Source organism: Danio aesculapii, chromosome 15 (assembly GCF_903798145.1).
Source record: "Danio aesculapii chromosome 15, fDanAes4.1, whole genome shotgun sequence".
NCBI lineage: Eukaryota > Metazoa > Chordata > Actinopteri > Cypriniformes > Danionidae > Danio > Danio aesculapii.
The window spans coordinates 21,957,516-21,984,871 of NC_079449.1; the positions used below are offsets into that span (position 1 = coordinate 21,957,516).

The 27,356-nt window shown below is 36.5% G+C and overlaps 1 protein-coding gene across 1 annotated transcript in view; it reads left to right on the forward strand.

The window, feature by feature from the left end:
- pitpnm3 (PITPNM family member 3) overlaps positions 1-15,122 on the forward strand; it is a 161,509-nt gene extending 146,387 nt beyond the window's left edge. The window contains exons 14-20 of the mRNA XM_056473362.1: positions 1,544-1,660; positions 5,411-5,559; positions 5,784-5,933; positions 6,286-6,469; positions 8,638-8,766; positions 8,865-9,239; positions 11,931-15,122. Coding sequence (XP_056329337.1) covers positions 1,544-1,660; positions 5,411-5,559; positions 5,784-5,933; positions 6,286-6,469; positions 8,638-8,766; positions 8,865-9,185 — 1,050 coding nt within the window. The 3' untranslated portion in view covers positions 9,186-9,239; positions 11,931-15,122. The remainder of the gene's footprint in view (positions 1-1,543; positions 1,661-5,410; positions 5,560-5,783; positions 5,934-6,285; positions 6,470-8,637; positions 8,767-8,864; positions 9,240-11,930) is intronic.
- Positions 15,123-27,356: the final 12,234 nt, after the last annotated feature.

Genomic DNA, 27,356 nt, shown 5'->3' on the forward strand with positions numbered 1-27,356 from the left:
GTACGCGTTCACCTTGAGAACCTCATCTCTGTTCCCAAACACAATGACTTCAGTTTTATCTTTGTCTAACTGAAGAAAGTTTTGGCACATCCAATTGTTAATTTCATCAATGCATTGGCAGAGGGTGTCAATGGAGCTGAAGTCATTAGGCAGTAAGCCTAGGTAGATCTGAGTGTCATCATCATAGCTGTGGTAGAAGATTTGGTTCTTTCTCATTATTTGGCTAAGAGGAAGCATAAAAAGGTTGAACAGGAGCGGTGCCGGAATCGAGCCTTGTGGGACACCACATGTCATGGGTGTTCACCTCGGCCTATGGTCACCTAAACTGACATAGTAACCTCTTTCTTCAAGGTAAGATCTGAGCCATTTGAGAACTGTCCCAGACAGCCCAATCCAGTTTTCCAGCCTATCCAGAAGTATGCGGTGACTGTTAGTTAGAAAGTTAGTTTGCCTGAATCCGTATTAAGGCGCATATCATTGATTTTCTTTATAAGGGCACTCTCTGTATTATCATAACCAGACAGATTATTAAGAAATTTTTCACAAATAACTTTTTAACCTATTGTCTATTGTGTGATTGTTTATTTATTTATTTTATCTTAAAACATCAAGTTTATAAATTTTTTTACAATTTGAATATTCATCATTTTGTTTTTCTCTCTATCATTCGCTTGAGAAAGCCCCTAGCACACCCTTGAAGCCTAACAGCAACATGCTAACAGTCACCACCATACAAATTAGCCATATTTAGCATACAAGCTAAATCAAGCTCTACTCAAACTGTTCAAAAGTGCAAAAATCTATTCTATCTGCAGTTTTTTAGACTGCAGTTCATTTAAGTCTCGGTATCCTGATGGATTTCATCACCATAGTCACTGGTGTGTGTGTGTGTGTGTGTGTGTGTGCGTGTGTGTGTGTGCATGTTTGAGTGTGGTTCGATTTGGGATTATGGAGGAAGCGTTTGTGAATTCAGACACGGTCTCAAAGTCTTGCATTTGTCCTATAAAGCGGCAGAGCAAAAGCTTCTTGCATTTGTCTTCCCCTCTCTCTCTCTCTCTCTCTCTCTCTCTCTCTCTCTTTCTCTCTCTCTCTCTCTCTCTCACTCTCTCTCTCGTGCACTTTCTCTGTTTGTCTGCTTCCTCAGCCGGCATGAAGGTGACTGTGGCTAGTTATTTTCAGGATTTGCATAGCTCTGTGTTTTGCTTGCTTTAATTTTCCATTTAAGCGCAGCTGCCTCAGCAGGAGCTGTAGGATTTATCTTCACTAGGTTCTGTGTAGAACAGCTTTATCACTGAAATGAAATTGATTGAAGACGGGAAGGATTAGAGAGTGACACCCTCTTTTGGAAGGACTATGTACTGCATACTTATGAAACTGCCACTTTGTCTTTTTTTCTCCATATGTCAGAAATAGTGAATGGCTGTATTATCAGTGTCAGATGCTCCTATCCTTTTCTTCATTTTCACATCAGATTTCTTACTCTTGTGGTACGAAAATAGCAGAAACACAGAGAAAGCCTGATATCTCCTCTTTCTGTCTGCAGAACGTCACTGCGAACCACAGAGTCAATGATGTCATTGCAACTGAAGATGGGCACCAGACCCTGGTTGGTCGCTTTATGTATGGCCCACTGGATATGGTGACCCTGACAGGGGAAAAGGTGAGAAAGCAGTTAATATGAATATGTCTCTCGATTTTGTACATTGCTTATAACGCAATTTTAAGGTATTGACATTACTGATTTTACTACTCAGGAGTGCATTTCTGAAAACCCTCATTAACCAACTAAGGTCGCAAGTTCCGTCGTTACAAACATAGCTGGTTGATTTGGCATTTCCCATCATTCCAACAAACAATCACAAACTGCGTTGCAAACTTGTATGCCTGCAACTTCACCTCTGGAGCTGTAGTTAGAAACATAGTTCTTGGCTGTGTTCTATCCCCAGTTATCCCCCATTCCCTATTCGTTTAGAGCATTCTAACATTTGAAATACTTGAAATTGTTTTTAGAAAAAAAACATTAAAGTCATCACTTTCAGGTGTAATTTGCTTTTAAAGTATTTTTATAGTTTAGTTTTAGCGATCTTCATATTTACAATGGCGCTCCCTTCACAGTGCACTTTGAAAACATTGATGTCATTTTGAACGCAGCCATGGCTCATGAGGAAAGCTACAGGTGACCTATTATTTAAAAGAGGAATTTACGCTATGTCTCCAAACTTGTGACAACAAAAAAAACATAGCATACGTTATTGCTTTTAATTTGTAGTAGGTTATTTATTAAGTATCTGTACTGAATATGACATGGGCCTTTTGGTTAGAACATTTCTGCAGTGGTTTGCATGTGTCAAATTGTAAAAGTAGACTTTTCAAAAAATAAAAAATAAATAAACAATATCCTACTTAATAATAATAGTAATAATAATAATAATCATTGTCATCATCATCATCATCATCATCATTAAAATAATATTATTATTATTAATAATATTATTATTAATAATATTATTATTATTATTGTTATTATTATTATTATCATCATCATTAATATTAATAATAATAATATTAAAATAAGGTTAAAAATATTTTAAAAAACTAATATTGATTTTTTTTTTAATGCGACAATATATTATTATTGACAATATAAACAATATAATTTGCACAAAGAAATTATGGGGTTCTTCTCTAAAGAAGTTGTTACCTCCCCGTTTAGAGCATCATTATGTGTGTTTTACTTTATAACTAACGTGGCTCAAATGATGAATCTGCGACAGAGAAACTGCGGTTTTTGGGAAACACTCGTCACTACATCGTTCTTTTCACAAACGATGCATCGTACTGTACTATGTTAGTTCAGCCACGAGTTATGTCGTTGGTTGGGAAACGCACCCCTGATCAGTCAGAATATTTGATTTAATGCTAAAACAGCATCAAGCATCCTTATTAATAATTCATACATTATGATTTATTACATACATTATGATACATTATGATATGACTTTAATCTTGGTTTCATTTATTACACACACTTAAGCACTTGTGACATATGGTGTTTTCACAAGAAACTCAAGTTTGATTTAACTTGAAATTGTGACTGAAATATTTCACAGTATTGCACTGTAAAATGGATTTCTCAAAGTAATAATCATCTTGGTTAAGTACTAATGTAAACATTATCAACTTACAGAATGTTAAAAAGCAAGAAAAAAAGTGAAATATTTTCTTATATAAAATATCTGATATATTTATCATAAATAGCAATTACTGGTAACATTTATTTTGATGGTCCATTTGAGTATAAGTAGACTGTCTGCTTAATATCTGTTGATACTGCTGCTAAACAGACATTTAACTGACTATACCCCAACCTAACAGTCTACTTATAATCTAACGAGAAATAGTTGGCATGTAGATGCAATGTTACTTAAATTCAACAAACGGACCATCAAAATAAAGTGTGACCCAATTACTTATCTTTATTTCTTACATAGTAATAAATGCCTGAGGAACCTAATTTTCAGCAGCCATCCATTTTAATAATTTTGTACACACAATGGGTGCCAAAAATATTCCTTCAATAATATTTATTTCCTTTATTTAGCCAGGAGATCACATTGAGACAATACTGTCTCTTCTTCCAATGAGACCTGGTCACGACAGTAGGCAGCACATAAAGATTCACATAAAAATCACAAAAAACAATACCACAAAATACAAAATCACCATTCATAAAAAGGTCAGATCATAAAAAACAGTTACAAGTATCCTTTAAGACGTTGTACAGAAGATGTTTAAAAGTACTCAAAATCGGAAGTGTGTCAAGATTAAGCTGATTTTGCAGGTCATTTCAAGCCCTAGGAGCATAAAAGGAAAAAGCACATTTGGCAAGTTCTGATAATAACCTCTGGGACTGTTAAACCAAAACAGGAATCAAATCTAGTGTGTTGGTTATTTATGTGAAATGTTAGCAACTTAGAGAATGATGGTAGTTTACCTAAGAGGTACTTTAAAGTACATAAGTACAAATGTAATTTTCTCCTTTGATATAGAGATAACGAAACGAAAATCTAAGGAATTGTACAAAATACAGTGAATCTGCGCCTGTGACAAAGTGTATTGCTGCATGATAAACAGAATCTAGTTTTCTAAGTAGAGTAGTGGTTGCATGCATATACAGTTCGAGTCAGAATCATTAGCCCTCCTGAATTACATAATAGTTTTAATAACTCATCTCTAATAACTGATTTATTTTATCTTTGCCATGATGACAGTAAATAATATTTGACTAGATATTTTTCAAGACACTTCTATACAGCTTAAAGTGACATTTAAAGGCTTAACTAGGTTAATTAGGTTAACTAGGCAGGTTAGGGTAATTAGGCAAGTTATTGTATAATGATGGTTTGTTCTGTAGACTTGTTCTGTAGGTATTGAGTGGCACAGCAAAGTGCCTGAATACATGTGATATTTCAGTTTTTCTTTAATAAATCTGCAAAAAATGTCAACAATTCTGTGTTTTTCTGTCAATAAATTTTCTGTGTGTACATTAATGAGGGAACAAATTAACTTAAATGATTTTAGCAAATGGCTGCAGTATAACATTCATTCATTCATTCATTTTCTTTTCCGCTTAGTCCCTTTATTAATCTGTGGTGGCTACAGCGGAATGAACCGCCAACTTATCCAGCATATGTTTTATGCAGCGGATGCCCTTCCAGCCACAACCCATCACTGGGAAACATCCACATACACACACACTCATTCACACACACACACTCATACATTACGGTCAATTTTAGCATACCCAATTCAACTGTACCACATGTCTTTGGACTGTGGGGGAAACCGGAGCACCCGGAGTAAACCCATGCGAACACGAGGGGAACATGCAAAAATGCCAACTGACCCAACCGAGGTTCGAACCAGCGACCTTCTTGCTGTGAGGCGAACGTGCTACCCACTGTGTCGCCTGCCATATAACAAAGAGTGAAAATTTTAAGGGGGTCTGAATACTTTCCGTACCCACTGTGTGTGTGTGTGTGTGTGTGTGTGTGTGTGTGTGTGTGTGTGTGTGTGTGTGTGTGTGTGTGTGTGTGTGTGTGTGTGTGTGTGTGTGTGTGTGTGTGTGTGCGCGCGCGTGTGCGCGTGTGCGCGCGTGTGTGTGTGTGTGTGTGTGTATATATCACAGTCAGTTGTATTCACTGCTGGGGAAAAATCTTAATGGCTTCAAAATCAAAGAGTTCATCAAATTGCAAATCGAAACTCCCATCGAAATTGGTACAGAGCAATGTCACCGCTGCTGGTATTGACTACTGACATTTTGATGTCGTGACAACCCTAGTATGTCTCAATAATCTCCCTCCATCTCGCTCCCACTTACTGTCTGCCTCTTTGTTGTTTGGTTTCTCAGGTCGATGTGTATGTGATGACCCAGCCACAGTCAAGTCGCTGGGTGCACTTAGACACAGAGGTGACCAACAGCAGTGGCAGAGTGACCTACACCATCCCCAAAAGCAAAAAGCTAGCCGTGGGAGTGTACCCCATTAAAATGGTCGTCAAGTAAGTCAATGAGACTTTCAAAGATTACTTGTAATGTATCCAAAATGGCCTGGTTTTCTCAGTGGGGATAATTTGCGAGGAGCGTTCAATTGGCACTTGTAAACTCTCACCCCGAGGGCTGAAGGAGAACGACTGCTCGCTGCTAAATTGACACGCAGATCTTGAGTTTGATCAAGAGCCGACACTTTGTTCTTCCCACACCTCATGTCAGTGTGTCCTCGCAGGGGCGACCAGACGAGCGGTGAGGCCTTCCTGACAGTTTTGCCGCGGGGGATGGAGTGTGTCGTCTTTAGCATCGACGGTTCATTCGCCGCCAGCGTCTCCATTATGGGCAGCGACCCCAAAGTACGGCCTGGAGCTGTGGATGTGGTCAGGTAACAAATTCAGCGGATGGCTTTGTGTGTATATGTGAGGGAGAGAGAGAATCGATGCTTTCATTTCATGCCATGGCAATATTGAAAAGAACCCAGGCTGCCGGTGAAGCACAATTGGATTTCATTTAATAGAGAGATAGCGGAGTGCTGATACCAGATATCAGATGGGGTTTGGGATTCGCAAATGGACAATCTTGGGTTGTTTCCCAGACTGTCCTTGGGCAAATTTACTGCTTTGTCAAATGCAATCTGGTGTTGGAGGACCAGGCGCCATGACTATCCAGGATTCGGTCACCAAATGTTTATCAGCAAACATTACGCAAATGGTAAAATGATAGTATTTTGCGTGCAGGCACTGGCAGGACCTGGGCTACCTGATCATATATATTACTGGCCGTCCAGACATGCAGAAGCAGAGAGTTGTGTCCTGGCTTTCTCAACACAACTTCCCCCAAGGGATGATCTTCTTCTCTGAAGGGCTTGTGCATGACCCACTTCGCCAGAAAACTATCTTCCTCAGGAACCTGGTGCAAGAGGTAAATTCTTCTGCTGCCATGTCCACATATATAGCATATGAGTCATTCCTATCTGTCCTGCAGTATCTAATAAACTCTAGAGCTTGTAAAATATGAATATGTCTGTCTTGTGTAGTGTTTCTATAAAAGGGTGCACTAGAGTTTCAGAAATATGCTCCTTTGAGAAAAACATGAAGAAATGTACAACAAAAATGGCCAGACTTTCATCTGAACATGGCAAAGATAAATATATCAGTTCAAATCAGTCAAATTATTAAGATAACATTTAGTTACGCATTAGGGAGCATTTTCTAAACATTTTTGATCATTTTTTTTACAACAAGAGGACAATTTCTTTAAGTAATGATGAGTGTAGATATTTATAATGTTTTTTAATAATGTATTTAATAAATTTTCAGGCAATACAAACAACAACAAACAAGTGAACAGACCGGGGGGGGGGGGGGGTAATTATAATTATAATAGTTATAATAAGGTAGTAATAATGTAGAGATTTTGCATATTCATACACCACAAACCTTTACAATATCTGACCTCATTAAATCAATCCTCTGATGAGTATGGAGGTTATGTTTAAACCCATGCAACAAAAATGGATCTTTGTCTGGTAAATCAAAAGTTAAGTAGTACAGTGGTACATGTTCAAGTATTACCCTGTGCTATAAGACTTTGTAGGAGTTTAGTCCGTTATCCAGTTCAGGAGAATACATTTTCTTGCACAAAATGTCAGGAACTTGCAAAGTGTTGTTTTATGTTTGTTCGGAATAATCTCGTATATGCAAAGCAGCATGTGCTTTGGGTCACAACCAATATTAATAGATAAAATACTATAAATCTTTTGTTCAATCATGGCCCAGAACTTTTGGATATTTATAATGTTACAAAATGTATTTCTATTTCAAATAGATGCTATTCTGTCATTTTTACCTATTTAATCCTTAATTAAAGAAAGGCTATAATACAATTAAATTGGAGTTTTCTTGAAAAACTTGAGAATCGACAGAAAATATTAACTAATTTCAACACTGGTATGACAGATGCTTGTTTTTTTTTACCTAATCAGGTATCATATATAATATTGGATGTGATATTCGTATTCGTAAATAATCCATCTACTAAAGTACCATGGCCTGCACTTGCTTTTTTTATTAATTTTATTAATCACTTAGCTTTCCTTAAGCCTGAAGATATATAATAATTGTTGCTTATAATAAGGGCACATGGCAACACTTCAAGAGCACACTCTGCATGGCCTTATAAACATGATTATTTGGATTAAAAATACGAATTTGTTGCTATAGTTACCATTGACTTGAGAATCCACAGATAATATTAACAAATTTCAACACTGGTATGACAGATACTTGTTTTTTTGAGCACTTAATCAGGTATCGTATATAATATTGGATGTGATATTACAGTATCTATGATAGCATTGTTTCTGAAGGATCATATGGCACTGACTGCATTGATGACAAAAATTCAGTTTTGCTTCAAACTAAACTACATTTTAAATTATAAAGATATTCAGTATTTTCCATGAATAATTAAAACTTTAAATGTTGTGTATTTAATAAGATAAATGCATCTTGGGTAAGTATAATAAACTTTTTGCTATATTTAAATAAACAAGTCACATTTTACAATTAGTAAAATCCAATAGTTAATGTTAGTTCATGTATTAATAAACATAAATGAACCATGCTTATACAACATTTACAAACCACAGTTCAACATTTACAGTACTAATACATTAGTAAAATCCAAAGCTGTGCTTGTTAACATTAGTTAATGCACTCTCAGTCAACGAAATCTAACAATTAATAGCTTTATTTTTATTAGCCTGCATGAACAAACATTATTAGATTCTGTAATAAATGTATTGTTCATTCTTTATTCATGTTAGTACAGTAAATATATGAACTAATGGAACCTAATTGTAGCTTGTTAGCAAATTAAATGAGAGGGTCCTGAAAATATTGTGCATAGTAGGAATGAACTGTGAGTTACAGTAGACACACTTTTCCTTATTCCTGTGCATCTCTTGGTTCATCTCTCACACTCTCTTCTTCTGTCTCACACATGAGTAGTCACACAGAAACTGTGGTGTTTTCCCAGTGTATCCTCCGGCCGTCTATCACACTTTGCCCTTTCTCTCATGTTGGCAGTGTCACATTAAAATCAACTGTGCTTACGGCTCCATGAAGGACATTTCAGTCTACAGCATATTGAGCCTCAGCCCCAACCAGATATATATAGTGGGACGGCCCTCCAAGAAGTACCAGAATCAGTGCCAGGTTAACTGACTTTGCTTTTCATTCAGTTTCCACCATAACTGGTCCAATATTGATCTAGTTTTCTCTAATATCTTTTCAAATCTTGTGATCCATCACAGTTCCTGAGCGAGGGCTATGCGGTTCATCTGTCCTCCTTGCAGTTCAGTCACAGAGCCCGTCCCAAGAAGAGCTCATCGGTGCGAATGGTGCTTCGAAAAGGCTCATTCGGTTTGTCGGCCAAACCAGACTTTCTGTGCAAGCGAACGCATCTTCGTCGCACCATGTCAGTACAACAGCCTGATCCACCCATGACTCCAAACCCTAAACCTGAGCGGGCACAGAGTCAACCTGAGACCGATAAAGACCATGGAGGTGGAGGGGGTCCAAGTCATGCCTTGTGGGCACGGGGGTCCATGCACCGCGGCGACACCACTCCCTGACCCAAGAGAAGCATTGAAGCAATGGAAAAAGACAGATCGGTGGACAGAGCCCAGGTGAGCATTCTCACAAAACATATTTTTGTCATTTGGCTTTTATGTAAACAAATTCTACACCACAGGTACTCCATCAATGGACTGGGATTCATTAGCACACATTTATCACACGTACGCTCCACAGCTAAATTTGGTTGTCATTTAACCTTTTAGTACATGCTCAGGTTAATCATTTACGGGAGTGGCAAGCCCAATCAACAGCATAATTAATGCATTATACAACTGCATTTACATACATTCAGTGCAGTGTAAATAGAACCAAACTGAACAACTAGCTGTTAATAATGCCTTTAAACAAAGTACGAGACTTATTTATGTTGCCAGATATTGTTATAAAAAGCAGCCAATAATAAACTCAAACTCAAATGCTTTATCTTAGAAGTAAATAAGTAAAGTACCATAACCTACACTTGCCTATTTTATTAACTTCATAAATTGTATTGCTTTGCTTTACTTAAACATAAAGACAAATAATATTTTTTTTCCTTATAAAAAGTGGACATGGCAACACTTCAAGAGTGCACACTGCAAACGTTTGATTATTTGGGTCAAAAATACAAGCAAGATGCCAGAATTTGTTGCTATAGTTATCATTGACTTACATAGCTTTTAAAATGACCAAATAATTTACATAATTATAAAAGTAGGATAAAATAATTGAGGATCGAGCCATACATTTACAGTAAAATTGTATTCCTTTATTTAATTTAAAATTAATAAAAAATAATGAACACTTATATGATCTTAAATGTAAAAATATTACTATAAAAATATGAATACATTTCATAATGATGTCATTTTATATAAGCACATTTACAGTGAGGGAAGTATTGAACACGTTATCATTTTTCTCAGAAAACATATTTCTAAAGGTGCTGTTGACTTGAAACATCACCAGATGTTAGTAACAACCAAAGAAATCCATTGATGCAAAGAAAACAAATCTAATTATTTTACAAATAAAGTTATGTGTAATAAAATTAAAAGACATATGAAAAAGTATTGAATGCATGAAGAAAGGGAGGTGTAAAAAAGAAATGAAAGCCCAGACAGCAGCTGAAATCTCTCAGAAGTTATTCAGCAACTATCTGCCCTTCATCATTGTAAATTAATATTAGCTGCTTCAGTCTAACATCTACCTTACCAGGATGATGAAGATTAAACCAGAATGGACATTTCAGCAAGACATTGATCCAAAACACAACCAAGGAAACTAAATTGCTTTCAGATAAAGAAAATCAAGCTGTAGAATGGCCCAGCCAATCACCTGACTTCAATCCAATAGAAAATAGAAAATAAAGATCTGATTTGATAGACAAGATCCACAAAACCATCAAGATTTGTACACTCTGTTGAAGTGTGTGAAAAACCCCCACACCTAAGCAATGCATGTGACTTAATTCTCCATATGAGAGGTGTCTTTAAGCTGCCATCACCAATAAAACATAAACTTACTGTGGGGGAAAAAGTATTGAACACCTCATGTTTTTTCCTTGGAATAATATTTCCAAAGGACCTGTTGACATGTAATTGAACAAGTTTTTGGTAAAAACCTAAACAATATAAACATAAAAAGAAAAAAAAACAAAACAAGAAAAGAAAAAACTGTTATGTTTCATAACAATGGAATGACACAAGGAGAATGTACTGAACTACTGAAACGTATTTAATACTTTGTATAAGAGGCTTTTTTGGTGATGTATTTCTTTGGTTGTTATCAACATCTGGTGAAAATTTCAAGTCAACGGCACCTTTAGAAATATGTTTTCTGAGAAAAATGGTGACGTGTTGAATACTTATTTTCCCCACTGTATAAATCAGCATGTATAATAAATGTGTATTTTTATTCCAAATTTCTTTTTGTTTAAAAAGAAAAAAGAATGAATTAAAAACTAGAAAAGAATTGTCCACAGGTATAATTTCTTAGAGCAATTGGAATCACCACAAGCACCTATACAGCATAAACAGGTCAATACGTGGTTATCTATTTGTCTCTAATGCATGACAAAGAGATTTCATGTGGCAACACAGCATGTATGTGCTTAATTTTTTAATTCAATTACATATCAAATGAACAAAAATCTAATATACTCACCACATCACAGTCGCAAAATCTTCCTAAACTCAATCCCCTCACCGCTCAATTCGTAACACAGAATTTGTATTCACAGACCCAGTATGGCCTAAACTCCCACTGTATCGTTTTTCTGCCTCCGTGAATGATTTAGCAGCTTGGTCCCTTCAAATATGGAAAAAGTGATTAGGGACACTACCAGCACCTTGACATGCTTCTGAACATTAAATCCCCCCCTCCAGCTCCGGTTCATTCATAATCACAACTGTAGAAAAGGCTGAAGGGTTATTAATAGAGCCCAAACCTCACGCCGCCTCATCTCCCATCACGCCGTGCAAATCTGAATGCAAATGTGCAACTGAGGGGCTTCTCTGCTGGGCCCGGTGATCCACAAATAGAGTGCCCAGACATGCCCCGACTCCAGCGCTCTTGCCTTTTCACCAAATAATCTTAGCTTGATGAGATAGATGCCGTCCGCGACTCTTCGGGAACCTGTTTGTAATTTTCTCTGATGATTTTCATAATGAAATAGATATTTATGTGGCCACCCTTTGGAGTGTGACTGCTGTGCAAAGCGTTTCTTAATTCACAATCTCTTTCCTTCTTCAACCCTGCAGCATCTTTACTCCTTCTGCTGATATCACACCATAGAAGATGAAAAAGAAATCCCACCTAAGCTGTTTAAAAAAAAACCCACCTCAGTGAAGTGGATCTGACGCACAAACTCTGACCGTCCAATTTTGTATTTATTTGGCAGCAGGAGAACTCAGTCTCACTTTAAAATTCAATTTCATCCATGTTTCATCCATCCGTGATGCTTTGAAAGGAGCGTCTGGATTTATTCAGCATCATGCAAAGGATTCCTGGCATCTTGTATCAAGGAAGAAAGAGGATATCTGATAAGGTCCTCGGAGAATACATCAAATTTCCTCACGTCTAAGCAATACGGAGGAAGAAGGGAGCGCGAGCGTCCCGCTGCTCGGACAGGTGGCAGCGCTGACTCTTGCAATAATCCCTCTGTTTTAATATTGCAGGCATTTGTCTGCTCTCTGGGCGGCTGTCTATGGCCCGCTTGTGGCCAGACGGACTTGCAAAACTGTACATTAACCTTTCGTGGCAGTGTGGTGACCTAGCCTGAACTCTCGTCGCCTCTGTATCCGTTCAGCCTCTCAGCCAGAACAGAGTCTGACAGCGATGGCCACTGCTGCTGAACTCAATGCCGCTGAAGCATATTTACAACCATGGCTGGATCTTCTTGTGCCTGTTTCTCTCTCATCTTGTAAATATACATACACTAAGTGGCACTGAGGCAAACTGACTGTGTTTGGTGTAGTGGAGCATGGCAATAGCTGACTGCAGCAGTGTTTTCTTAATATTTTGGTCTTCTCTGGTATAAATATTTAAACATTCTTTAAACGTGATGAATCCACTGGAGGTATGAGAAATGTTGTTTTAGAGTTTATTTGGGTATAAATTAGCAAATTGGGAATTAATAAATGAAGTCATTTAATAAATATTAGATTCAGAATTATACTTATGAAACCTGAAATAGAGTTTAGGAAAATAAGTAATATTTTTCTAATATTAGTTTAGTACTTATTTTATTCATAAGGCAGGGTTTCAGGCAGTTTTTAATTAAACATTCATAACATTAATAACATTTTTTTTTCTTTCTTATTGATCAGCTGATCAGTATTTTAGAATGATTCCAGGTGGATAAGACTAGAGAAACGCCTGCGGAAAATTCTGCTTTGTCGTCACATGCATGAATTAATATACATGTTAACCCTTACGTACTGTTGGGGATGATTTCATCCACTCTGGAGTGATTTTGTGCCTTAATTCGGCAATAATGTTTTCTGTGTTTCAGCTAGCAGAATGATTTTTGGTGACAAATCTTATTTTGACACATATTTTGAGAAAATGCTTTGAAAAGCTCAACAATACACTCTAGGCAAATTTACTTCCCCTTTGTTATGTTCGGGATAAAAGCATACTCTGAATTAACTGCTGTAAAAATGCATTAGATCAATATTTTTTCAAATTCTTTTTTGCATAAATCTGTTAATCATCCTCAGTCCTGATCAAAACTACCAAAATGTGTAGAAAATTAAAAGATTTTAACTCTTTAATTGCCAAATTCATTAATGATGTCACTGATTTGGTGAGAAAAAAAAAACACAGAATGACGTAAAATCAAAGCCAATGTTGTTACTAAACTTGTCCAAGATTGTGATAAAACCTTTAAAAAATCCAGTCCACAATTACTTTTTATATTGAAAATGTCATTTTGTGTTTTTTTTTTTCACCCAAAGCAGTGACATAATTTATGATTTTGGCAATTAAAGAGTTAAAATCCTGTAATTTTCTAAACAATTTAATAGTTTTGATCAGGACTGAGGTCGAAATATTTTAAAAATATTTATACGATTTTTTACAGCAGTTTAATTCAGTGGATGTTTTCATCCTTAGTATAGCAAAAGGGTAGTATATTTGAACAGTGCACAAGGGTTAAATATAATATAATAGGAAGCAGTTCATTTAAATTGTAATACTATTTCACTATATTACAATTTTTTTGTATCAAATAAATGCAGTCACGGTGAAAATAGTGCATAAAGTCAATATAGACACTCTAAAAATGCTGGGTTGTCATAACCCAATGTTGGGTCGAATATGGACAGACTTGTGCTAAAATGTGTCATTTAAATTTAATTGAAAAAATTAACTCAACGTTGGGTTTGTCCATATTGGACCCAGTGTTAGATTATGACAACTCAGAATTTTTTATAATTAGGATACTCTCTCAATTGAGTCAATTTATCGTAAGAATGTTTTAATATTTTCCCTGATAACCAAAATGTAAAAAATGTAATTAAGAAATTATATTTTGTTGTTTGCCATAACTGACCAAATTACCATTTCAAAATTTGCATTGTAAAGTGACTGTGGTTGTCAAGATGTCGTCGTGTCACATTAATCAGTTTCTATTGGTACGACAACTTGCGCAAACACACGTTAATATTGTTTACATGTAAATCCATCTCTCAGAGTATGATGGTCTTGTTGAAAAACATACTATATTAGTATTTTATACGTTACTTGAGGACAACCTTGATGTTACAGTAAATTCATGTAAATAAATTACTCCGTCAGGTCACTATGATGTGTGTCCGTAGTTGTTAGTTCTTGTAACGTCACAATTTCTTATTCTAGTTACTGATTTTTTGGTATTTTGTATGAAGCTGTCTATTGAAAATTGCAATTTCACAGCAAAAAATATTTATTATGTAACTTTATTTTCTTGTATATCTGCCTGTAAATCTTTGTATTATTCTAGAGACTATGTGAAAAGTATTTTGGGTCTGTGTGTGCGTTACGTATATGCAAGCGTTTTTGTATTTATTGTACATATTTTTCATTCAAAGATCGTGCTGGTGGCCTTTTGATCCTCTGATATAGTCCAAACTGAGCCTGTAATTTGTGGAGATTTTTTAGCCAGACTTTTTTCATTCTTTCGTGTGCTGAATTGTCAATGATATACTGTACAAATGTGTTTTCAGCCCATGTATATTTATTTGTCCGGATATCTATATTCTCAGACGGTATGTGAAAAAGTATTTTAAAAATTGTAAAGTATATATATTCAATACACAACTGTGTCGGTGGTCTCCGATGAGAAGCCTCTTGACAACATGCATATTATTGTGGTATATTTGGTCCATTCGGTCTATTTCAGTGGATGTGCTTCTGTTGGGCCTGTACTGAACTGTATACTCACTCGACAATAAATCATTATAAAGCCTTGATCTATGAGTGTAAACTTTGGTTCTGTCAGCACTCTGAAGACGTGTGATGTTGTGACCTTTACTGAAAGGTGAATACAGCTCTGTCAATTCACAAGAAGCCATTACTGTAGGTGTTATCATGCTAATTTCCCTGTCAAGAGTGTAGACGCTTTAGATGGACTGCTCCTATTTCTTAATATGTATGCAAATCCAGAACTAATCCACACTATCCAGTCTCTGTGCAAAAGAGTGTGTGATTTCTCACCAAAAACATACTATTGGGTTTTGCCTGAATGCTTTAAACTGACAAATGTGCAGACAATAGATTTTCCAGTGAACTTCCTCTATTCTTCCTCAAAGGATTTTTTCCCCTTGCTGGTTATTGTCGCTGTTTTTTTAAAGTCAGCAAGTGAGCTAATGCTTTCAGTGACTGTCAGTATTAATAAATGTGCGCTGCTTATTCTTTTGCATGGTATGGAAGTGGCCCTTTAATCACCGTTCACACACTTTAGCTGATTAGTGCGCCAGACGTGTGCCGGAGAGGTCGGCATGTGCAAATTATGTGAACGTATCTCAGGGATTATTGATGAGCCCTTTTTAATCTGTTGTTCTTGACATGTCAGCATTGATGCACATTTTTGATTGAATGTGTCCTTATCTGTTCGGACTTGCATGGTAATTACTCTTCACAGATATTGCAGATGATTGATTGTTGTATCACTAAAATGAGTGTTAGAATAATTCTTCTTCCCTCTGGAGTGCAACAGAAGCAACATTTGTTTGTATATTTTGGCATCATTTGGTGGACAAATGTCCTGTTCGGTTTATTTAAAGGGATTGTTGGCCCAAAAATTAAACATTTCTGGTCATTTACAGTACCAAACTCCATGCTGAGGAACGTTTGCAGAGGCTGTGGATTAAAGGTAATAATGTTGTAATAGATCAGTTAATTAATAGACTGATCATTTCCCTTCATAAGACCTCAGCTATTAATAAATAGTTTTGCCTCTGTTTCTCTCAAGCTGCTGGTAGCCATTCACTTGAAGTTTATGAAATAAAAATCTTTAATAAAAAATCTTTAATATTCTACTAAAGAAAACAAGCCATCTCTATTTTGGATGACCCGAGGGTGAGTACATTAAGTTCAGAGAAAAAAGTTTTCTATAGTAATCAATAGCTGCATTTTCATTACCCCTTTTAGACAAAAAAAATTTTTTTTAAATCTAACAAAATGTTCAGACAACAAACTTTATTATGTTAGCCAAATGACCTTTTCCTCTTCAGAGGCAATTTTACAAAGCATAAACTCTATTTTTAAGTTTAGTACTCAAAAAATTAAGTTGTTTCAACTATTGTTTTATTAAAATGTTAAATAAATCCAGTGTTATGCACTTAATTACCATAATTATACATGCAAGTTTCGAGTTTAGAACCTCAAATGAATTAAGTAGCTAAAAATTGTTTAATTGTTTAATGTTTTTTAGCTGCTTATAAGAAATACATTCAACAACATTTTTGTTTTCCAGTATTTTTCCAGTTTTTCAGTACAAAACAAAAATGTGTACTGTCCCATATAAACAGTATGAAAAATAACAAAAAACATCAGTATGTGGACATAAAAATACAAAATAACATGAAGAGCAACATGAAGAGCAAAATCTACTCTAAAATAAGTAGAGACTTCAGAAAACAATGTTCTTGAGATGAACTACTTTTGCACCGGGCTTCAGTCCATCAAGTTCGAGAAACTTCACAAGTATATACATTATGCCCATCAGCAGAGCACAGCAGCTTTTCTTTTCACTTTTAGTCCCTTTATTAATCAAGGGTCGCCACAGCGGAATGAACCGCCAACTTATCCAGCATACTGTATGTTTTACACAGCGGATGCCCAACACCTTGAGATATCCATTCCATTTAGGATTGACCATCAACCATGATGGTTTCCGTCTTGTGGTTCAATTTCAAAGTAGACTGATCAGAAGTAGAATGATGGCAATTGTCATCACTTACCTTTCAAGGTCTTTACCATTCAACTGTATTTACCAGGAGTAGCATTGATTTAGAAATTAAATAAAACTCAGATTTCTCACCTTAAAATGTCTTTTGTGCCAAACAGCCTGCCTAAAACTTGTCCGGACTTGCTTTTTGCTTGTTTAGGGGGGGAGGAGCTTTGAAATCCATTTGTGTGGAAAAATTGAGTTATCAACTGTGATGGGAAGTTCGTATCATTTTACTGACTCGGACCATTGAGTCTCTTTCATTGAGATGAACGAATCTTTTTTCGAGTCATTTCGTTCATATTGTTTAATTTGCCAAATTATTATTAAAATGTTACGATTGCTTCCAAGCACATATACAACTAGCCCAAAGGTTGATCACACTACAAACAAGTCATAATAATAGAAAATAATAATTCATTGTTTACCTGGTCTTTTGTCTTTGAAGGTATTTTTGTCTCTTTGCTCAGCTCACCTTTTCATGTCTTCAAATTTGAGCGGTTCACTCATGTCACACTGACAGTCACATATAATCTCAACCAAAGCACACAGTCTGAACCGAAAAGAGCCATAGTTAGTTCACCTTTCGAGGCTTCTGTTTGTGAGTCATTTGTTCATCATGTGACAGAATGTAAAAGAGAGATGACTCGAACCTGAGGACTCGAGAGATGAACGGATCAAATCTCTTTGTTGCTCTAAGTGCATATGATTGTCTTCTGCCTTTTCGTGATGAATGAATAACTCAAACCAAGGACTTGGGAGTCTTTTCTGGCTCTAAATGACTCAAAAGACTTTAAAATTAACGAAACCACCTGCACAAATGTGCGCATGTGCAGATGAACGAATCAGTCCCTGAGAAGACTTGTCGTTCCCGAGTCATATTGAAGATTCATTCAAAATGAACTAATCGTTCAAGAACTACCCATCACTATTATCAACCCAATTCTGAATTTCCTGGAAATTGCCTGGAAATTCTGAATTCCCAGTTAATTTCTGAAATCACATTCTAACCTCCCACAAATATCAAAATTAGAAACATATACATTTTACTCAATCTGACCTTTGAACTTGTTCAGCAAAATTAACTTTTTTCCAGTCATTGCAATTTTTTCAGCAGAATATAATAAACATGTTGTTCATTTCGTAACACACAATTCCCAAACACAGACTTGCACAAAAAGTATAATACATTCAGGGCCCAATTAATATAAGAAATACTAAAGAAGAATTAATTCCTTGCTCAGTTCTCTAGGCTATGCAGTCTATTTGTTCAACTCACCTGTCATAGTGAGTTCTCTAGTCCGAGATGTTGGTTGGTTGAGGCAAAAATGCAAATGATTCTCTCGAGTGTTTGAGAAATTACTCTGTTTCTGGCTCATACTGCATTGGCTGTAAGCAAGTTCAAAACAAAATTCAAAACACATGTCTAAAGCCTAAGACAAGCACAAATCCTGACAAATCCTTGCTTGCTGTCTTGAAAGATGCCATTGGGAAAGCAGAACTAGCAGTTTCCAGAAACAAATACCTAAGCAAACCTTGAGGAAACATCAAAAAGGCAGGGTTACTCTTGTCATGATGCCACAAAACTTGTGCATAATTCCTTCTAGCTGCACCAATACCATCATTTCTCTTTCGTTTTGCTTAGCTTCTGTTCTACGCCTTGTTAAAGAGATAGTTCACCTAAAAATGAACATTTCCTCATCATTGTTTTTTTTTTGTTTTATTTCTTTCCTCTGTTAAACACAAGAGATTGTGAAGTATCCTGGAAATGAGTGACTGACATCCAATGTAGGAACAAAATATAGCATGGAAGTCAGTGAAACTATTTGTCTAATAAGGTATCAGGGGGATTAATACAAATTTGACATTTTAAACCATCCTATCCTGACCTCAGTTTTTCTTTTTATAGAAGCGCATTTTTCAAAATGCCATATCTGAAACCCTGCGAAAGAGAATTGAGGCCATTTTGATCTGATATTAAAGTGTAGCTTTAATTTGCTAGCTTTAAAAAGGAATAATTACACATTAGAGCCTTTTTCATCATGAAAATTGGTCCCAGCACAGCACTGTAATTTAGTTACTAAAAATATGTATATATATATTTTCTCACTCCAGCCTTTTTATAGAAGCCAATCAAACACTCGACGCATTATAGATATGATTCCAGTCAAGAGGGCTCTTAAGGCCAGCAGTTTCTCTGCAGTGCTTTTCCAGCCTCGACGTGTGGATTTGTGTAAATCTGGAGGGGTTTTTTTTGAGACTATTGTGCGACTTCGTGGATGATTTCGTTATGTGTACATGAGAGGTTTTGACCTGACACGCAAGACCCATGGATAGAGAGATTACACCAAAAATATGAACACAAATACACACCAGCATACTTTTGCACAAACTGTTGCACACAGGAGGCTGTCAGTCAGAATCCATATCCTGCTACAGAACATTCTTGAGCTGCGAGGTCAAGCTCACGGGCTCTGGGGACTAGTTTTCCAGTCACTGTTGTTCATGGGAAACACTCATGTAGTATTCAGTGGTGTCTCAAGCAAGCTCAAAGGCACTGCGGAAATGTTCTGTATCATTACCATCTAAATGTTTAGGGTGTAGACATTTTTACATATAGTATGCAGTTTGAATTTGAGATAAGTGGGAAATTCTAAGGAACTTTTCAATGTAAACAGACTTGAACTGGTTTCATTTATTAGTGCTTGTGTTGCTACGGTTATTTGTTGTTATGGTTTTGTGATTCTTCTTTTCTTTTTTTCTGTTGTACTGTAGTTTTTTGTCATTTGTTTTTATTTTGAGGTTTTGTTTTGGTTTTTGTTTTTATGTAGTGAGTTTTGTTTTTTGGTGTTTTTCTTTTTTTACTTTGTTTTCTTTTTTGGGGGGTTTTACTGTTTAAAATTTAGTTTTTTTCTTGCTTTAAGTTTTTGTTTTGATTTGCTTTGCTTTTATGGGATTTTCTGTGCTTTGTTGTATTTGTTGTTGTCATTTTTGTTTAAAAAGTTTGTTTAGTTTAAGTTCTTGTGTAGATTTTTTTATTTATTTATTTTTATTTGTTTTGTTTAGTTTGGGGGGTTTAACCTTCAATGGAAAGGACAGTAGAAATTATTGAGAAGAAAGTGTGAAGAGCAGAGAGATGTGAAGATTCAGCACAGGACCTCAAGGTGGGAATCGAACTTGGGTCACCGTGAGCATCGGAGTGCATGTGTCGACGCACCAACCACTACACCTTTGATACTGATGTTTTGTTTTTATTCTGTTTGTTGTTTTGTTTTTTTTCTTGAATTTATGTACAATCTGCTATTTTTTCTTTTTTCTCTTGCTTAATAGTAGTTTTATTTTTAGTTTAAAACGTTTGTTTAAATAAATCTATTCAAATAGCTTGTTTTTTAAAGAGCCCATATTATACATGAAATAGGGTCATATTTAGGTTGTAAGGGTCTCCAACAACAGTCTAATATGCATGCAAGGTCATAAAACACTTTGATGGTCTTATAATCTGCATTTATTTTTACCTAATTATCCCAACGACTCCCATATGAATCGTTCAGCAATTCATTTGTTCCCAACCCCCTCCTCAGCGCGAAGCTAATCTGCGCTGATTGGACCGATGACAGCCTGCTGCGATTGGTCGACACGGACAAGGCTTCAGCACGAGACAGAGTGAAATGCCCAGCTGGTAATCAACTATATAAAAGTAGTCACAGTGCACATGCGCTTCATAGTGTAAGGCTTTTTTCACACACACACACAACCCTCCTCAGAAGAACTAGGGAAAGCGACGCGAGTCTCTCCCTCTCTCTCTCTCTCTCTCTCTCACACACACACACAACGCTCCTCAGAAGAACTAGGGAAAGCGACGCGAGTCTCTTTCTCTCTCTCTCTCTCACACACACACACACAACGCTCCTCAGAAAAACTAGGGAAAGCGACGCGAGTGTCTCTCTCTCTCTCTCTCTCACACACACACACACAACGCTCCTCAGAAGAACTAGGGAAAGCGACGCGAGTCTCTCTCTCTCTCTCTCTCTCTCACACACACACACACAACGCTCCTCAGAAAAACTAGGGAAAGCGACGCGAGTGTCTCTCTCTCTCTCTCTCTCACACACACACACACAACGCTCCTCAGAAGAACTAGGGAAAGTGACGCGAGTCTCTCTCTCTCCCTCTCTCTCTCACACACACACACACACACACACACAACGCTCCTCAGAAGAACTAGGGAAAGCGACGCGAGTCTCTCTCTCTCACACACACACAACGCTCCTCAGAAGAACTAGGGAAAGCGACGCGAGTCTCTCTCTCTCTCTCTCTCTCTCTCTCTCTCTCTCTCTCTCTCACACACACACACACACACACAACGCTCCTCAGAAGAACTAGGGAACGTGACACGAGTCTCCTGTCTCCTAGCTTACGATCGATCGCCATAGCAACGACAAACGGCAGTGGAACGCGAGCTCACAAAAGCCTTTAACGTTAAATCCGTAAACAAAGCGGCACGCGTCGCGTTTTTAACGTGGCTTACATGTGATAAGACAATATAAAGAGTAACCGCGTGTACTGTACCAGGTTAACAACTCATCTTTGGGTAGAGACTGTCAATATTATCCATCTGAGCACAGCGTGACTTCATTGGACCGGCGGCGTCTGTGTGTGTGTGTGTGTCTAGTGTTTTTTCTGTGTTAGTGGGCGGGGCCGCAGGTTTCAAATCTCCCTGGTTTGCGCGCGTAACTACTGGCGAGGCTTGTGTTTCGTGGCTGCGTCATCGCGAAACACCTAATGACTCGTTATCAAGGCGACTCGTTTGAAGCACTATGAGTCGACTCTTTTATAGATGAATCAATAGTTTTAAACACTGTACACTTACAGATTTAAGCCTTAGCTGGATATTTCACTTCACTTAGAGCTGTGTCACACACTACATGGAAGGGCATTTTCAAAAACCCATAATATGGGCTCTTTAATTAATTTATTTAATTTTTTATTTTATGTTACTTTTTTTTGCTTTGATTTTTATTTTTTTTATTTTGGCTGTTTATGCTTTTTGTTTTGACCTGAAATTGCTTTAAAGAAGTTTTATTTTATTTTCTTTTTTGTTTAAAACATTTATTTAAATAAATCTATACAAAAAGTTTGTCATTTATTTATATTTTTATTTTTTTTTATTTTTTACAATTACTGTTAGTTTTTCAAGAATTTTATTTATAAACTAATTTCAAGAGAATAATGTGCTTATCATTGACCACGGCTTGTCTCGCATTACCTATCATATGATTTACCAATCAGATTAATCCAAATGTACATAAATAATCAGATTTTCTTACCTTAGCCAACTTTGTCTTGAAGAATTTCCCTATTCACCTCTACTCCTCCCCTTCTTTCCTAAATTAATCCAGGTGGGAGGCCCAGACTCCAGAGGGAGGCCCAGGCTCGAGGATCTTCTGAGCTCAGGACTCTCTCCCAGGACAGCATGCCAAACACGCTTTATTATCAGTAATCTAAGAGTTAAGTGCGAACTCTTAATTTGTTATGTTTGATCTATATTATAATTTTGCCTGTATGATTATTGGCCATCTTTTTAAAAAATTGTTGTAATTTCATTTCTGAATTTCATTAAACTAATTGCCTATATTTGTGTTGCACCTTTCCAGGCATTCATGTTCTCTTTGCAAGTAATTGCTTTTTTCTCTTCTCACTCAAAAACACCACAGTGGACTCTGATTGCTTTCAACCAGAGCATCAATATTTAACTTTAATGTTATATCTTGGGGTTTTAGATGACATGGCCTCATCCACACTTACAGTAATGTGTAACCTCTTCTATTACATGCTGAAAACATTGTGGTAAATCATTCAGATGATGATTCAGTCTTGCTTCCTGAGATAGCCCATAATTTGATATCATCTACCATCCAGAATGATAACTTACACCCTCGATTCCATCTACTTACAAATGGAAACTAGTCATTTCCATATATTATTTTGACAGTTTTGAGTTACGATTGTAGATTTGTGTCACATCTGGTGTATGAAGGCTACTTTCATAACAAATCTCGAAGTCTGATGTATGAGAGAAGGTAATTTATCAAATAATAATGTGACTTGTTTATTTTTTCTTTCAATAAAAAGAAAATACCATTGACTGAGGCCCTGAAGGGCAGTTTGACCCGCTCCTGCTGTTGCTCCAGTGTATAAAAAGTCACTTTGGAGAAGAAAGATGGAGGAAAAAGGTTCACAGTTGAAAGCCTCAGGGGATTTAGCAAAACATGTGACCGTTTTGGTGTCCCGGTTCAAAGCGTAACCATCCTCCAGCCTGACAATGAGGGTTAGCATGTACAGGACAATCCCATTGAATGCCACGTTTATTCCCTAGAGAGAGGATGTGCACTGTGTACCAGCCTTACTGACTGCATAATGATCAATATATTGTAGTGTTAACCACAAAGCAACAGGACTGTTTTGTGTCACTCAAACCAATTATCTTGGACAGTGCGTTCTCTGTAAAATGAATGAATGAATGAATGAGATTTGGACAATAATAGTTTCCCAACACCTTTGCTCAGGGCTAGCAGGGACTAGATGGGTTTTTCAGCTTCTTCTGTGTACTCCTATTTGATTTAAAAAGCTGGTTTATCCGAGTTCATTTGAGCCAACAATAAATGTTTGTTTTTATGAATGTAAGATTAGCAAATGTGGTCTAGTTGCTTAATTGTTTTCACACTGGTTTCTTTTTGAGAGGATGATTGCATAATATTTCTACACCATCTGCTGTAGAAAATGAGCTATTGTGGGTAAGAGCATATGCTGAAGCTGTGTGTATCTAGTTAGGCTTCTGGCAGCTAATTGTTCAACTGAACTTTTTTTATTATGTGGCTGGCTTGAACTGATGGATGTTTTGTTTGAGTGCATGTGGCATTTTCATTTTGGATATAGGAATGGCACTGACTTCAGTTTGAAAAATATTAAAGGGATAGTTCAGCCCAAACTGAAAATCGTGTACTTATCCATTATATATTCCAAACCTGTTTGACTTACCTACTTCCATTGAACACAAAAGAGGATATTTTGAACAAAGCTGGAAACCTGGAAAATACTTTTATTATGGAAGTCAATGGTTACAGGCTTTCAGCTTTTTAAAAATCTCTTCTTTATTGTTCAAAAGAATAAAAAAGTTCAAAGATTTGGAACCACTTGAGGATGAAGCCAATTGTTAACTTTAATATAAAATATAGATGTTTCTTTTTTTTGCCATCAGTGGTTTCATAATGAAATATTTCAGTGCACAACCATTTCTTTAGAGTTTTAAAATGTTCTTCCCACTAAGTGAAGTTTATTTGTAAGCTAATTTCGAGAGGATCACTTGCTTATGATTGACCACAGTTCGTCCTACATTAGCTAACACATGATTCACCAATCAGACAATTCCTGTCTCACTATTTGGCCCAATCCCAATTCTATTTTGTACCCCTTTAAATTTTACCCCTAAGAAATGGGACAGTAACTCCTGTACACGTCATCATATGTCATTGTGATCTCTTGCTTCATATGAGATTTGAAGATCGCGACTGCTGTAGTTACTTCAGTTGTTATTTTTTGGTATTTATCATCAGGAAGTCACTGAAGGCATATATCTTGTTATCATAATGCTATAATGTGGCAATAAGGTCGTAACTGTACTGCACATTTACAGTTGAAATCAGAATTATTAAACTCCCTTTACATTTTTTTTCTTTTTTAAATATTTCACAAACAATGTTTAACAGAGCAAGGAAATGTTCACAGTCTTATTTGTTTTATTTCAGCTAGAATAAAAGTTTTAAATTTTTTAAAAACCGTTTAAGGTCAAAATAATTAGCCCCTTTAAGCTATATATTTTTTGATAGTCTACAGAGCAAACCATCTTTACAATAACTTACCTATTTACCCTAACCTGCCTAGTTAACCTAATTAACCTAGTTAAGCCTTTAAATGTCACTTTAAGCTGTATAGAAGTGTCTTGAAAAATATCTAGTCAAATATTATTTACTGTCATCATGGCAAAGATAAAATAAATCGGTTATTAGAAATGAGTTATTAATACTATTATGCTTAGAAATGTGTTGGAAAAAAATCTTCTCTCTGTTAAACAGAAAGCAATAAACGTGGGGGCTAATAAATCAGGGAATTTAATAATTCTGACTTTCCATATTCATCTATGTAAACACAAGAAAACAACATTAACATTATACCAGACACTGTTAAAAGGTCATTCCCAGCCACTAGATTAGACTTTTCTGACAGGGTATTCGAGTGTCATCGAGTGTCAGATGTGAAAGTATGTTGTGGAGTTGCTATACAGGAGAATTACTATGGATGCTAATAAAAAGCATGATGGTAAAACACGAATGTCGTTATGAATATGTTAAAACATATGCTTGTTAGTTGTAAAAATGACAAAAAATTACTAATTTGTGCATCTACTGACTTCAGTGTGCAGCCATTTTGCTGTTGTAGCTGGTGTATATTGGGAAATTTTCTTACCCCTTGGTTTCGAGTGTGGTCCTGAAAAATCTCAGTTTCAAGGGCTATCTAGCCCTTTCCCTTAGCCCTTCGCCTTCAAGCTAAAGAGAATTGGGACACCCCTACTCCTTCACGTGAACGCGCAAAAGGGAAGGGCTAAGTAATAACCAGTTTCTTACCTCCGTTATTTTCATTTTGAAGAATCCCCCATTCCACCCCTACTCCTCCTCCCTTTTCCTTTGTTGGGTGGCACGATGACCCAGTGGTTAGCACTGTTGTGTCACAGCAAGAATGTCACTGGTTTAAGTCCATATCAGGCCAGTCAACGTTTCTGTGTGGTTACATGTTCTCTGCATGCTTGCGTGGGTTCCACGGTTTTCTCCCACAGTCCAAAGACATGCGATATAGGTGAATTGACCAAACCAAATTGGCACCATAGATGAACTTTTAAGCAGCAGTATATCTCTTCATAGCAATATCTTATTTGTCATTAGCCATAATAAGCAAGGGAGATTTTGAGAACTACCTGAGCTCAAACCCCCCTCTCGCCCTGCAAACGGGAGGGAACCCCGGGCTTTGTTATGGAACCTCTATTGTTAACAGTGCACCATTATTTAACAATGGAATAAATTTATTTGAATTAAATTACTCTAAATGTATAACTGTTAATCATCATATCAAGGTTACATTTTCCTTATATTGTGATCATGATCACAGAATTATTGCTTTACTTGAACTATTATTATTTCTTGAATATGATCACGATTGTATTGTCCCAAAAGTGAAATGGGCATTACTTTGATATAGTGATCCTCTAGTAAAAGAGTTAAACCAAAAATCTAAATTTCCTGTTAATTTACTCACCCTCAGGCCAAGATGACACAGTTCCTTCAGTAATTGGTTGAAGAAGATTTTTGGCTGAAAGAAAATCAGACAGTTTAATAGTTTTTGGTTGTAAAAACTACAAAGAATAAATTCCCAAAAGAATGAAAAAACCTTTTACATGTACAGTAGGTGAGAATGTGTTGGCTTGTGTTTGATTACATTTGTTTGCTGTAGCATTCATCTTGTTATTAGGATAAACTTCTGCAGATATAAAAAGCTAGACGGAAATTCAACATTCTCTCAAGAGTTCTCAGACTGATTTGACAATTACAATATGATAGACAGCTTATAACTACTTCTGTGGCTATAGACCCCAATTTCAAAAGACAACCATTCTGTTTAAAGCCTAGAGAAGGTAAGTGAAAGCACTTACAGTATACCAGCTGTTCAAATTTAGAAAGCACACACACAAAGAAAACACACAAAGTTATGATGGAAAACTGTGAACATGTCATAGAGTTTGTGCAGGATAAATGATGCTGTTATTTTTCCAACCTGCTACCGAATGATATAGAAAGGCACAGGAGAGGGTGAAAGGCCGTTTACATTTTGGTTATTTTCATTCCAGACTGCCAAAGCTAAACACAAAGGACAATACATTATACCTGACAGAAATAGCCAACAGTGGGCTGAGAGTGTTTGGAGAGCCCACTTCGGTTTATTGCACCAAAATAAAAGCGGGAATAAACAAGCACCTGACACGTAAGTCACGCAGAACAGCAGAATGCAACACGTCTGTATGGAAATCAGTCCGTATTGATTTGGACTGTACCAGCAAAACTAAATAACAGTGGCGAAGAGTCAACATAATAGGCAGAATTTCATTAGTTCTATCATTTGCTGTCACCCTCCCTGCTCTCTAAAGCAA